This window comes from Physcomitrium patens, chromosome 19 (assembly GCF_059467195.1).
Source record: "Physcomitrium patens ecotype Gransden chromosome 19, ASM5946719v1, whole genome shotgun sequence".
Taxonomy (NCBI): Eukaryota; Viridiplantae; Streptophyta; class Bryopsida; order Funariales; family Funariaceae; genus Physcomitrium; species Physcomitrium patens.
In genome coordinates, this window is record NC_143428.1 from 15379131 (window position 1) to 15394137 (window position 15007).

General features: G+C 37.4%; 2 protein-coding genes across 4 annotated transcripts; both read right to left on the reverse strand.

Annotated features, from left to right (window-relative positions):
- Positions 1–4148: 4148 nt before the first annotated feature.
- LOC112272821 (small ribosomal subunit protein uS9) lies at positions 4149–4949 on the reverse strand. Its single transcript, XM_024500956.3, has one exon. The coding sequence runs from the start codon at positions 4794–4796 to the stop codon at positions 4362–4364; it is 435 nt and encodes a 144-aa protein (XP_024356724.1). The 5' UTR covers positions 4797–4949; the 3' UTR covers positions 4149–4361.
- Positions 4950–7248: 2299 nt separating this feature from the next.
- On the reverse strand, positions 7249–13576 carry LOC112272632 (uncharacterized). Of its 3 annotated transcripts, none has more exons than XM_024500586.3 (8): positions 12248–13576; positions 10894–11859; positions 9080–9533; positions 8768–8953; positions 8385–8490; positions 8138–8258; positions 7819–7947; positions 7249–7594 (listed from the first exon to the last, which is right to left on the reverse strand). In XM_024500586.3, the coding sequence occupies exons 1-8, from the start codon at positions 12479–12481 to the stop codon at positions 7427–7429; spliced, it is 2364 nt and encodes a 787-aa protein (XP_024356354.1). In that variant the 5' UTR covers positions 12482–13576; the 3' UTR covers positions 7249–7426. The 3 variants fall into 3 exon arrangements, with proteins under 3 accessions (XP_024356354.1, XP_024356355.1, XP_024356353.1); XM_024500587.3 differs by having other exon boundaries at positions 7249–7509; positions 8138–8273; XM_024500585.3 differs by having other exon boundaries at positions 8138–8273; positions 12248–13403.
- Positions 13577–15007: the final 1431 nt, after the last annotated feature.

Here is a 15007-nt window from a genome sequence, read left to right on the forward strand (position 1 = left end):
AAGAATTTAGTATACAAAGTTTTAATATTTAGTGTAACCTTCATCTTTCTTATAAGCAAGATTATATTATTGAAGGAAGGTTGAGTTTTGACTTTATTAATTTTACTTGATTTTGAAAATATTCTATATTATAATCAATAATTTAGTGTTATTAGTAGATATTTTCCATCACGACAATATCTTTCTTATAATTGTACAATGGCTGATAAAAAAAAGAGCTGTATTTAGAAAAAATATATTCTTAGAAATATACATTTATAAGAATGTTAAGAAAAATTTATTTACGATTTAAAGTTCTCAGTATGTTTGCTACTGTTTTTTATAATTAATATTTTTAAAAAAAATATCAAAAAAATTGTATAATATTTTATTGGCTAAAAAAGTTGATCATAAAATCTTTTATCTTATATTTTAAGTATTTGATATTTATTCCTAATTAAATAAAATTAATTTTTTTATTAAAATGGGTCATTGAAAACATACCATTTAGTCAATTATGTTTTAAAAAATTGTTTGTTATTTCAAAAATATATAAAATAAACATATAAAATATCTTCATGTATCAAGAGAGTTTTTATCATTTTTTAACAAAAAATTATAGTACATTGTAAATATTGCTTTAATAATTTGAAATTAGAGCTTAATAATAAAACTTATGAAAACATATAATCATAGTTGTTTTAGAAAAGATAATGGTCAAGAATGTTTATATAGTTAACATGTAAAGACTTTGTCTATGAACAATCACCACATCATACTTATTTTTTTGATGACTTTCTATATTCTTGGTTGTCAAAAATATCTTTAAATAAAAACTAAAGTTTTGTTGCATTTAAAAGATGTTAAGGACATGAATGTAGAAAAAACTTAAAAAATATTATATTTACATATCACTAAATAAAGGAGAAAGTAATGAAAGAATAGATAGGTATATAATAATAATAAAGTAGAATACTTTTTGCCAAATACAAAAAGAATAGAGAGTCTTGAACTAAGATTGAAATACAAAAAAGGCATTGACAAGATTAAAGGTGATCTTACTCTTATCTCCATTTACTAACTACCACGAAGACCCTTTGGAAGCTTCTTAAGGACCATAAGACTTGTGGCTCAAGTGTAAAGTTGTAAGTTGCTTCCAATGTTGCTCTCTAAAAGTAAGAAAATTGTAGAACAAGTTCTAATAGCCAAATTACATATCTATAGGAATTTAAAGATCCAATTTGCATTTAAAAAAACTTTCTTAATTTATTTTTAAGAAAGATATTATCTACATATCATATTTTACTTCTACTTCTAATTTATTCTATTTATATAAGTGATATAGATATTTGCTACAAAAGGTTGTTTGTTAATAAATTCATATTGAACTTAAAAGTAATGTGATCATACTTAATCTTTCAGATAATAAATTTGTGGTTGATAAAATTAAAAGGTCTATTTTACAGAAATAAAAATATCAATAATTTATTCAATCTTTATTCTAAGGCATTACAGAAGTAATTGAGAAAATTTATAAGAAGATTATTTTAAAGAAAATTGATTAATTATTTTTGCATTATATAAATTCTATTATCATCTTTCATTAATAGATAATATATTGAAAGAAAAGCAGTCTTTTTCTATAAAAAAACAAAATAATTTTCTTAATAAAATGTTTAAAAGTCTCTATATATTCATATAATTTTTTTTTTGGAAGTAAATGTTTTTTAGACAAATCATAAAAGATGTGATTTCAAAATTTTACAAATTCCAAGTCTTGGTATAATATTCTCAAAATTTTTATAACTTATACACATTTTAAAAAATAATAATATGCCATAAAAAGTATTTGTTGCATATATAAAATTATTATTCTTCTTTAATCTTTTATAATGTTGTAAAAGTGTTATTATTAAATATTAAAAAATATAACATGTTATTTAACTTACATATTTTATAATAACTTGATTTAATTTTAAACAATATTTCTTATTTTAATAAATTTTTATATATATATATATATATATATATATATAAGCTTAACAATAAATAAATATAATTATAGTATTTACGAGAATTGTTAAATTGATCCAAGTATTTTTCTAGATTGACCTATCCATCCTAACTATATTAATGAAAAATAAAAAATTTCTATTCTATGATCTAAATGTATATTTAATTCAAGAATTTATATACATTGAAAATTTCTTGATATGCCCATTTATCTTGGTAGCTTAAGGGTGATGAGAGTAAACTAATAATGAAAGGTAATGAGAGTAATCCAAAAAAAGACACCTTGCTTCAAAAAAATGTATTATTGTCCAAGTACAATATCAAATTAAAATATACATATGATATTTAATTGAAGTGAAAATTCTTAGAGTGATCAAAATTTGAAGAATCTTGGTGGTTAGGGTACAAGACAGAATATCAAGAAGATATATATATATATATATATATATGGACATCTACCTACATGTGTATTTTTTAAACTTCACATTGCTGCTTAATGCTCAAACATGTTGAGCCAGTTCAAGAAGGGAAGAATTGAGTAAGTGGAATGGCACAACATTTACAAATTTTGCAGCTAAATCTAAACTGCAAAGAGAAGACGAGTTGGATAAAGTAAGGGTTACTTCATGAGCTTACGTTGACGCACATGGGAGTAGATATGCAGCACTGGCAGGGTGCACTTCAGTTTTCCATCAAGTTACCTTCAAGTTAAACACAAGGCCAGGTTTCTGTACCGATCATGCTCGTCTAATCCTTCCCGTTGGTCTACATATTTTGTCTTACGAGGACTGTGATTGTAGCATTCCATCACGGACGGGCGAAGGAAATGCTCATTTTTGAGAGGTTAGAAAATGAAGTTGATCTGCACACAGTTGTATTGCAGAAGTGTACAGTATTTCCTAATTTGATACACGTACATTGAATGTTACTGCAAGACAGACCAATTCGTATTGAATGTTAATTCTTTCTATTCATTGTTTGGTACTGAATCTTATTCCAGGCACCAGGGTCGACTGCTTTCATACTAAAGGGGGATTCCCCGGATAACTCGGCTACACACTTAGAACCAAGTCATCTTGATGCCTTCAAGTGCACAAGCAAGACAAGCCAGTAATATCGATTTTGGGAACTCGGAGATCTGATTCCATTAAGCAAAAATTGATCAATCTTCCTCCGCACCACAATTCTTGCTATATGGTAAGGCTGCTTATCCACTTCTAGCGCCTCGCACGAAATATAAGAAGGCGGGACAATTACATATCCCAAACAAAGGGATTCCAATTCACTCCTCCTACCCCAAAATGAAGAATCTATGCACATTTACACACCCTGACAAATACTTCACTTTGCGTATTTCTCGGGTCGAAAATACAAATAAAGTGACCCTTAGGCAGGTTGGCTCTCATAAGATAGAGAATCATAAGAGAATTCTGGATGAGATGACCTAGGAGAATGGCCTGCCAAGATGTAACATCCTAAAACTCACGTTGGTATCCCAAAAATGTAGATAAGGTAAATCATCGCCCTTACGGAAAAATAGTGCTAATAGGTATACATAGACCCAAGTTTCAATACTAAACCTCTCGCCAGGACACAGCCCAAACCGATGTCAAGTTAAAAGAGCATTAATAGCACTACCTAATTCTAAATGAGCCAATCCCTCTAAAGGTGTAGTGTCGCATCCAATCCATATGCCGAAAATATATACACCAAACGCAATACACAAACTGTGGTAGCTTTAATGAGGGAAGATAGACAAGATTGTAAGAGTTCATTATGTTAAAACTGAAGATAAACATTCTGACTAGTAACGAGCATATCGTTCTATACATCATCACCACTAGGGTTACGGTAAGAATTCATGGATAGAGGTGGAGGGAAAGAAGCAGAAGTGTCCGTCATACTATAAAACATCTCAAACCTCACAATTGGAAAGAGATGGTGCTCACGCATGAAACCATTACAAAAGGACACTTCCAGTAATGACCTAGAGACGATTCACTCATGATCAATTTCTACTTTTAAAAAACAGTGATGCATAGATGGAAGAAGACAATCAGTGCCTTCACGAAGTAGCGCATATAAAAAGTTTTCGCACAAAGACAAGTAATATGCAGGCATGTGCTACGCATAGGAGGACACATACAAGGGAATCATAACCTTGAAAAAGAACACGTGCAGAAAATGAGGAAGCTCTGTCGTGTACCATTAGGGTTAACGTCTCAATGCATATCCGCATATGTAGAGATTCAAAGAATCTCCGGTTAACAAACTAAAAATTTAGGTTACCAAAATCTAGCACCTCGGGTATTTTCTCAGAACGGCATGCATTATAGCAACCACCTCGAACAAAACAGTCGCCTTGCCGCTTAACGGTAAGACTTCTGGAAACGAGAGCGGGCACCACGACCTCCAAACTTCTTGGGCTCGCAGCGACGAGGATCAGCCACAAGCAGAGTCCTGTCGTACCTCAAGAGAACATCCTTGATCTCCTTCTTCGACTGCTCATCGACGTACTTCTGAAAGTATGCTACGAGAGCCTTGGCAATACTCTGTCTAATAGCGTAAATCTGCGAAGTGTGACCTCCACCCTTGACACGGATGCGCATGTCCACGCCAGAAAACTTCTGCCTCCCGAGAAGCAGGATGGGCTCAAAAGCTTTGTAACGCAGAATTTCGGGCTCAACCAGCTCGATGGGACACCCGTTGATTTTGATCAAACCCCTGCCCTTCTTGCAGTAAGTCACAGCCACGGCTGTCTTCTTCCGGCCGAAGCATTGCACGGACTCCGTAGCTGTCGCCATTGCAAAAGGAACCCTGAACCTGTCCGATCAAGCGACGATGCAACGAGGCGAAGCAGAAAGAGAGCCCTTGCAGCGATACACGCGAAGCTTGAAGCAAGAGAGGGCTCTCTCAGCGCGCCGCTCTGTTCTTAGGGTTTCCCTTCTCCCGCTCTCGTCCCCGCATGATACCAGGACCCCACTTGCCCCCGCCTACATATCTGCCCCCTTCCATACCCTACCCGGCACTGCCCTGCCCTGCCCCTCCGCCTGGTTATGCATCTTTGGACACCTTGTGTCCTGCTGTTCCAGAAATTACCTCACAAAGACAGTGGAACAAATCACTTGCAGAATCTCTTCAACTATTTTAATGCTTGAAATAGAAATCCTCTGTACTATTCCAAAAGTTCGCATTTTAACATACTGGTCTTCATTTTGAGAAAAGCCAAACAACAATCGAACATCGAAAGTATATAAACTTCTCCAAAACTCATCTCAAAGTTAGCAGCATGACTAATTGTATATGAAAATATCAATATCAAATGAAATAAAAATCTAATGTTAAGATTTCACTCAACTCGGATGAACGACGAGTATAATAAGTACTACTGATTCTTGACCAAATAATCATCAACATAGAATAAAACTATTGACAATAAAATTTTCACAATTTAAAATAAATGTATGCTCAAAGATTGGAATCCAACCAAGAAAAATACATACATTCTTATATTTTGATACATATTACTTATATATATATATATATATATATATATATTGAAAAGAATAATTTTAAAATACATATATTTTATTTTTCAAATTTTAAGTTGAATTTTTAAATATTATTAGTATATCAACTATAAAATCTTGATCTTAATTTTATTAAATAAAAATAATTTGTAGTGTTAATTTTTTCTAAAAAATACTATACAAAACCATGAGAACTAAAGCTATTTAGCTAATGTTGTATTTTTATCTAAAATTAGATAGTTTGATGATGGTCTATTTTAAATAAATCCTATTATAAAGAATTCAAAATATATCATTTAAATATTTTAAAATAAATTTAGATTATTTTATAATAAATTTGATTTTTATATAAAATAAATTAATAATACACAATCTAAAAGTATAGAAGATATGTAGATTTTTTTAATTTTTAATTTTTTTTACATAAAATTCATATCAATTATTATTTTTTTAAATAACAAATTTATGAATAGTATAAATAAAATCTCAATACAATGTTTGATAGAGAATTTATATTTGATTCTATGAATTTTTAATGATATCAGATGTTCATTGAATATTTTTTATCCAATTAATATTATGTTTTATTTTTTAAAAAATTATTTTATTGATATTTTAAAAACCAAAATTTAAAAATTCTTATTATAATTTTTTTAGATTACTTAAAGCACAATAGGATTATCTATAGTTATTCAACATATAAATAATTAATTAGTTTCATTTAATCAAATTTATTGATAAATATCTTTAACTATAAAGAAATGCACTAGGATTTTAGATGCATCAATAGCTAAGTTTTTGTCCAAAATATTTATGGTTTATATCTATGAAAAAGAAGTATAGAGTGATATCTATATTAATAACCTTATTTGGAAATGTCTTCTTGAATATGGACAAATAAACTAGCAAGCTATGACAAAGAAATTAAACAAACATTGTGAACACAAGACAACCATGTTTTTTCATTTTGTATAATATTTTCTATTAAAAATAATCTTCATTGTTTTTGCTCTCAATATAATTTTAACATACTTAAACCAAGCTACTGCACTCTTTATGTTGAGGTTGTCAATTTAACAATACTGGACTTCTGACTTGTCTTGATTTGATGTAAATAAAAAGAATGTCAATACTTTAATTCCATTCACCTTCTTGCAAGTGAAGAAATACATGCAGTTTTCCTTCAAATCAGGCAACCACTAATTCTCTTCACTGATCTTGTATCAACGCAAATATCAATCATTCCAGTAGATTGTGTGACCTTTGAACACCAATATGAGCTCTAGTCCAAAGTGAAGTGGGGAAGTAGTGGAAGTAAGTATTCAGCCAAGGCACCATATAAATGTGGACCTTACATGTATTTATTATTTGATGCCTGCATACACGTACTGAGTATTCAGCTAGTTTCGAAATGATGACAACAGTGTTAGTAAAAAATTCGATTTAGCGACCACTAAAGTTTGCTGCGATTGCTGCCCACTCTCGTGTTAGCCATCTCTAGGGGACGGTGTTCCTCTTCGTGAGGTAGTTGATGACGTCAAAAGTATCTAGCATGATCTTAAAGCAATCGTCGAGTGTATGTACAGCATTACAAGTTGAGGACCAACTCATGAATTGTATCTTCCTAAGACAGAGTTTTCAGTGATATATGCCAACATTAGCTCTCATGCTACCCAAGAATGTAGAATTCTAGGAACAAACCATTGGATACACCCTGCATGAACCCTTTGTAGTAGGTTGATAAAGAAAATTATGTTAGATGAGAACGTAGGTTCTATACAGTTGTTCATTAAGCTAAAGACCAGCTTTGGAAACAATATGAAATCTCGTAATGACTCAAATGACGAAGTAATCCAAACATGCATCTTCGTAATGCGTTTTTGGTAAAGCGCGACGCAATCATGCTACAGTGGTTTCCAACAGCTTAGCTTTGAGTGATCCACAACCCGCTGATTATTCTTGTTAATCAGAATCATATCTTCAAAATCTGCATTCCATATCACCTGATCATCACATACAGAGTAGAACTGCACATGGGAGATAGGTTGCATGGATGAGCGCTCCATCCCAGCCTGCCAGTGTTAATAGTTCTTTAGAGTCTCTTCCTTTATGCGTTTTTGGAACAATGACCGTCAACACAATCTATAATGAAATTGTGATTGATTGAATAGATGCCCAGTGTTCCAGTGCCATACCCCGTAAACGAGGGATAGAGTTCTTGAAAAGCATACACGACAGGGTTGGAGTGTAAGTCTAGAAAACACACGATCTAGCCAAGCGAGGACAAGATGCTCACCACACTCAAAACAAAGATGGCATCATCTTGGCACAGGGACTCTGGAGTTTGAGAATACAAAGGGCTGGTCGCATCAATGATGTGTCGAATTGTCATTCCTTTGTCAAGAAGAGCTACCTGTGACCGCACCTACGTTTTTCCAACATAATGAACATACAAAGCACATCAGCCAAAGAAAGTACGTTCATTTAGATTGCAGCTCTGTCAGAACTAAGTGAGAATATCCATTCCATAAGAACCAACAAGAAATTGTATTTCACACCTACATATACTTGATAACTACAGCATGCGTAAAAATCAGAGGATGAGATTAACTTACCAGCTTCAAGCAGTAAGAACTACTCAAGAAAGAGCCCACACTGGAAACCATGTTAGATTTGTAAGTCAAATCCACCTTCACATTTATAAGCTCGCATGGCTGAGGTCCCGCTAGCACGCACCTAGTCACCAACACCCTGCACGCTCAAAGTCAATATGAAAGAAGAATCCATCCTCGGATCAATTATGGTAACGGTGAGGCTAACAGATTCCAAAAAAAAAAAAAATCACGTTTTAAGAAAGCTTACCTGTTCAAACTTTGCCCTTTTTGACCCGCGGGCTTTTTCAGAGAGTAAATGAGCGCTACACTCGAACATCTCACAGGTTGTGAGGGCTGCGACAACCTTGCAAATACTGGCACACAAGTTGATGTATGATTTCTTATCTATAGACATCACGGCATTCTAAACTGTTTGCTAAGTTAACCAAACAAAGAAGAATTGCGAGCCAGAATTTATGACAGTCAAGAATAAGAAATTTAAACTAGATCAATATCCAGCCTCACATGGTCAAGGAGATAGATTATAGTCTCAAATGCTCTGTAATCAGTTAGAGAAATGGCAGACTTTAATATAAAATTCCCATCTGCACACACTGCTTCATGGTTCTGCGTCCATGGAATGCCACGTACCTGCCGCACTTAGAAAAGCAAGAATGAGTTGGGCGATTAAGGCATTGAGATTTGCAACCACCAAAGTGTAAGGTGACAAAGGGGCAAGGTCCGGTTGTAGACCCGTTGAAAGAGAGAGGCTAAACATAAAGACTTGGAAAACAGTCATCCAGGACACCTTGAGTCCAATTGCACGCCCATCGTTACCTGAAAAAGCCAACACTAAGAACCCAATATTCGTACTGATAATAGACTTTTGATCGGACAATGCACAACACAAGGTGTCTCATGACAACACAAGGTATACCAACAACCTTGCGTTGAGTATCGTACCATCTGCAGCCTTTAGAAAGTCCCGTGCCGTTTCATCATATGCTAGTCCATGGAATTCCGGCAAATACAAGAGAGTGAAAACCATGCTGAGAGCAAGAGGACCAGCTATCATTCCCATAGAAAAATTCGGAAGAGGCTGCTTCATCATGAAGAAATAAAAGTCACGTATCATGACAAGTATCCCTTGATCATCTTGAAGAACTTTGTAACTGTTCAGTCCCCTCAATCCCAGGAATTCAGGACGATCAGAACTATTGGACTCAAATTCGTCTTTCATATCCACGTCGTCTTCCGAAATCTCACTAAAATAATTGGACAGTTCGGCTGCTTGTATGGTCACTGACTCTGTTACTGAGTTGGAGGTTAAGCTCTTTGACTCAGCCACTTGGTCAGCGGTAGTTACTGATTTCTTGAAAGAAGCATTGGCTTGGACCTGCTGTACTTGCTCATCAACCTGGGCCCCCAAAAAGAAGATTTCATGGTCATGGCAAAAGTCTAATAAAAATGTATTACACATGGTGTCAACTTAGCGGAGAGACTAACGAACATTGATACAATGTGTGCAACTTATTCGGAAACTGCTGTAAGTTCATCTTCGCTAACATAAAAGAATTTCTCAAAAAATAATGAAATTCATAATCTCTTACCTTGCGTTAAATGATTGTTACAAAATTCGCAGTGTGTGCGCAGATACTGATCACTAAAGAAAATTATTGGAGACAAGATACTTCATTAATAATGTCAGCAATTTGGTCAACAATCTAATGGGCAACATCAAGAACTTGTTCGACCACTTTGAATCATCGCACGTTTGAAAATCTAAGAATACTACCTCTGGTAAAACTAACAACTACAACGGTTGGTTATACTTCAAAAAATAAATCCACATAAAACATTCATTCTCGTGAAAACGTTGGTAAACCGAGCTGCGACCTTAGACTCGCACATTAAACTTATGTAATTTTATAATGACTTACGGCTTCTTAAGCCCTGTGCACTAAGCCGAGTAGACCTAACTTCAGCACTCCTGGGTCGAATTGCCCACCATCAATCTTAGGAATGACTTCAACAACCTACAGTTCACTCGATACCGACGACTGAATTATCAATGCTGGAATAAGGAATCGATCGAAAAACCAGATATTATTTCATGGCGTAACAGAGGCGTTATTTCTTCTCACAGATTGACATATTCTGACAACGACTCTCCCACAAGTTACCTGATAATTCACTCAGTCATATCTCAGACCTGGTCTACTTCCTCACAAAAACTACTGAAGTTGGGCGAGGAACTCCAGACACGAGCGACTTATTCCTACGTGCAGAAACAATGAGAATCTACCTCTGTCAGCAAGCTTGGGATCGAGACTTGGATACCAAAAATGACATAGAAAATCGAAACATCAGTCAAGACGATAACATTAATTTATGTTCTCTGTTGTTTAAAATCGGACTCGCTTCCATGATCCTCAAGGAACAGTCAGATAGATGATCAATAGCAGAGTCGATATTGTGATACATCGTATCTCACTGGGCTAACGTATACACACTATTTTCAAAGCCTAAGTAAATCAAACCCTCGTGCATCCAGCAAACTTCTATACCCAGATTAAGTCAATTCTACAATTATTTACTGGTTGATCTGTGTGTGGATAATTTAGTGAGAGATATCATTCATCAAATTGTATGAAAGGCAAATCTGTCCATCTTTCATTTTCTTTTCGTTACTTCTCCTAATCATCTACGCTATCCTCGGTCTTGCATATACTACCATGAATATATCTAGTTGTAGGTCTGATAGGAACCTTTCTCACCTTGCCAAGAGATGCTCCAAACATAGATTGCAAGCTCCGATTTGGAGTAAATGAGGATGGCTGCTGCTGAGCGCCATTATCAACTGTAGACGGTGTTCTCGTCTTCCGAGAAAGACCTACAGTTTGCGAGATCTTCTTGGCGGACTGAGAATTTTGATCAAATCCATTAATATTTGAGGCTTTAAAAGCTTCAGTAGATTTCCTTCCTCGTATTCTTTTTAGAACCACTTCCGAGACGTCGGCAGCACATTCTTGGTTAGGAGCACCCTTGTCGCTTTCAATTGTAGGTTGTGTATTGCCAGTTTCTTGCATGACTACCAATCCAGAGAGACGAGCCGCTTCCCCAATTCCTAGAAAACTCTCATTAGATCTGCTAACTGAATACAACTCACATGCACACTCAGTAACCTCCTCAGGAGATGACGCCTGCCACACAGCTTTTGCCTCCACACTCTGCATTCTTTGATCAGTTAGCTGACGTTTGCTCGAAGTTGGATTTCTCTGACGTTGCTGCTTCAGGTTCACGCACTGTGTCGGAGTTTCGGTAACGGATTCTTTGAGTCGAACAGAATTGGTATGCGAATCATAAATGGCAATTCCTGCAGCGTATGCATTCTTCTTTCTTTTTCGCCACCATCTCCGTTTCCTACCTAAAGGAATATCTTGGCCATTACGTCCATTACATTTCAGAGCTGCGCTGTCTCCCAATCCAACATCACCACTCTCCGCTTGACTACCATTCTCAGTATTTGAGTTCCTTTCGTCAGATTGTCTTCCATTCCCAGAATCTGGATTTTCATAAAGAGTCGATTTTGTTTTTGAGCTACTTGAAACATGTCTGTAATTGCTGTTCTTCGAAATATCTGAGCACTGTTCGCTTATGGAAAACTTTTGGTTGTCCTCTACAACGTTGTTGGTGCCTTTAACATGACTCGCCGCTTCATACCTAATTCGTGGAACAAATTCCTAAGGTGACACCGTGTAAAGATTAGACTGGTTTTTTGGGGGGTGGCGGGGTTAATAATAAAGAAAATAATTGATTGCCTTTTGTATCCCAAGAATCAAGGTTATCAAATCTTCAGATAAATTCACGTTAACAAATTCATAGCATAACTACAAACTTCATCTCCCATCAACGAGGAAGTGAAACATATGAAGCTTGACATAATTGATTACACACAGAAGTGGACTGAGCCTAGTCTACCAAAGCGAATTTGTGTCTACAGAGAATCTAAGCAAACAAACCTGATAATCCTAAAAATCAATTGGGTTATGAACTCATCCAGAAATAGGTGCAATTCCACACGGGCCAAATCATAGCATTGATGAAGAGAACTCCAAAGCATTGACTTACAGAAAAGGGGTTGGGGTTGCAAAAACGGCTACAGGAACCGAATTGAAAATTGTGACGCACTTTTAATTGCCTTCTTTGACGCGACCAATTCATCGCCATCTCCTCACGAATACCTGTGGCCGTCATGGTAAAGGCCATGCGTCTGATGTCTTCGCCACAATAGGCCATCAACCTCCCTCTAGCCAAGACGTGCCACCTAGGAGTGGAGTCGATGCAATTCTCACGCAAAAGCATGTTTCCAGTTGTGAAGTGAAACAGCTCACCACAACATGGCACGGTCGTGTCCAAGGTCAAGATTCTCAAGCTAAAAAACGGAGTTGTCTACTTCCAGAACAACCCACCATACCCATGGAATTTATTGCTGAGAGTATTCTCTATTACTGTAAAGAGCCAGAAAGCAGAAGGAAAAACTAATCGATCAGCTTCTAATGAAAATTGTGAACGAAGTTGGTCATACTACTCTGAGCGCGATTCATCGTTCTGTAATTGCTGGGAGCCATTAGCAAACTATCATGGGGAAAGGTAAAACCAGTCGCCGAAACGAGACAAGATCATTAATTTTTGAAAGGGACTCTTCAAAGCAGGAACAGAAAAAAGGATCCAATCCGATAAAATAAATAAATAAATAGGAGGTGGGGGGGGGGGGAACGGTATTTCAAGCAATCCCAACGAATTAAATCAATGAAGTTCAGACTCAGGAGTTACACATTTCTAAAAACGAAATCGTCAGCCCAACCAGTTCATTCAGGCTCAATCGCCGGGGAATTATTTTTGTAGAGGTCGAAATCCTGTATTGATCATACATTGATCTTGTAAATAAGTGTTGTCTCAAGTAACTAAAAGCTATTCGAGCCACGATGATTCAATCCGTTCTACATTATTGAATAGCACTGTGAAACCCACTACAATACCACTGTTGATACATTCTATGAGAAATACCTAGCTGGTTTCGATTAAGCAGTAGGGAGTCGGCAGCGCATCCATCCAGAAGGAAAGGGCATGTAATCTCAAATATTTCGTATATTACCAACTGATTTTGACAAGAAAATTGACAGTAAGAGGCCTGATTCTACATTGAGGTAGTTCATACACTAGAAACATACGAGGTCTAACACAACCTAAGACAAGCTCATTCTGAAAATGTCGGCATGGCAAATCATAATCAAATTCAAAGGTAGCTTGCTATAGAAACGTACACTGTTCACGTTGAGAAGAATAGGAAAAATCCATAAAGTCCTACGGTAAGCATGTTCTTCATGACGCAAACCCCATCTCTCACAATACCGGCATGCCAGATCGCCAGCAAACAGCTCCAAACCACGCCGATTTAAGTTTATATTTTACTTGCCACCGCAACTGGGGCTCAAATTCTCAACTATCAGGCATTGAGACGACACCTCACACTGTTTGCATGCGTAAAACTCGAAACTAAAACTAGAGAAGGCTACAGATCATACATTTCCCCGACACCGCCGCCCAGGGAGCATGCGGAAATGGGGACTCCTTGCAACATCCCAAAACGCCTGCTGCTAGGCATACCGGTTCGCAATACTACTGCAGCCGTGCAAAGAGTTCCGCGGCCTCGACTGAAAGGGGGCGCACACAGAAACACACACACGCACACGCTCGTGCCTTACAATTCTAACTGGGATGGAGCAAGACATGGAGACGGGCACACACACAGACAGAGAAACAGACAGCAACACGACGAATCATGCATGGCACGGGCACCTTCCCCTTCCCTCCCCTCCCACCCCCTGCCCTAGGGGGTTGTAGGTTAGGGTAAGATTAGGATTGGATTGGGATGGCATCGTTGGGTCGGGCAGGGCAGGGGTCGGGGCTGGCCATGGCTGCTGCCACAGAGGCGTCCTTCCACACGCGCCATGGCGGCGCTGCGTGCTTGCTCACACTCCCACTCCACATTCTCTCTCTCTGTCTGTATCAATCTATCTATCTGTTTGTCTGTGTGTGCGCGCGTGTATGTGTGTCTATGTGTCTCCCTCTCTCCCTCCCTCCCATCTTCTGCCACTCCCTCCCTTCTTCTGCCACTCCCTCACTCCCTCCCTCTCTCCCTCCCTCCCTTCTTCTGCCACTCCCTCCCTCCCTCCCTTCTTCTGCCACTCCCTCCCTCCCTCCCTTCTTCTGCCACTTCCTCCCTCTCTCCCTCACTCCTTTCTTTGATCCACTCCTTTCCTTCCTTCCTACCACCTCTTCTTCATGATTTCAACAATCCCTTCCACCATTTCTGCCTCCTTCCCTTCTTCTGCCACTCCCTCCCTCTCTCTCCCTCCCTTCTTCTACCACTCCCTCTCTCTCTCCCTTCTTTTGCCACTTCCTCCCTCTCTCCTTCCTTCCTTTCTTCGATCCACTCCTTTCCTTCCTTCCTACCACCTCTTCTTCATGATTTCAATGATCCCTTCCACCATTTCTGCCTCCCTCCCTTCTTTTGCCACTTCCTCCTTCTTTCTCCCTCCCTTCTTCTACCACTCCCTCCCTTTCTTCCTTCTTCTGCCCCTTCCTTCCTTTCTCCCTTCTTTTGCCACTTCCTCCCTCTCTCCTTCCCTCCCTTCTTTTGTCACTTCTTTCCTCTCTCCCTCCCTCCCTTCTTCTGCCACTCCCTCCCTCTCTCCCTTCTTCTGCCACTCCCTCCCTCTCTCCCTTCTTTTGCCACTCCCTCCTTCTCTCCTTCCCTCCTTTCTTCTACCACTCCCTCCCTCTCTCCCTCCCTCCTTTCTTTGATCCACTCCTTTCCTTCCTTCC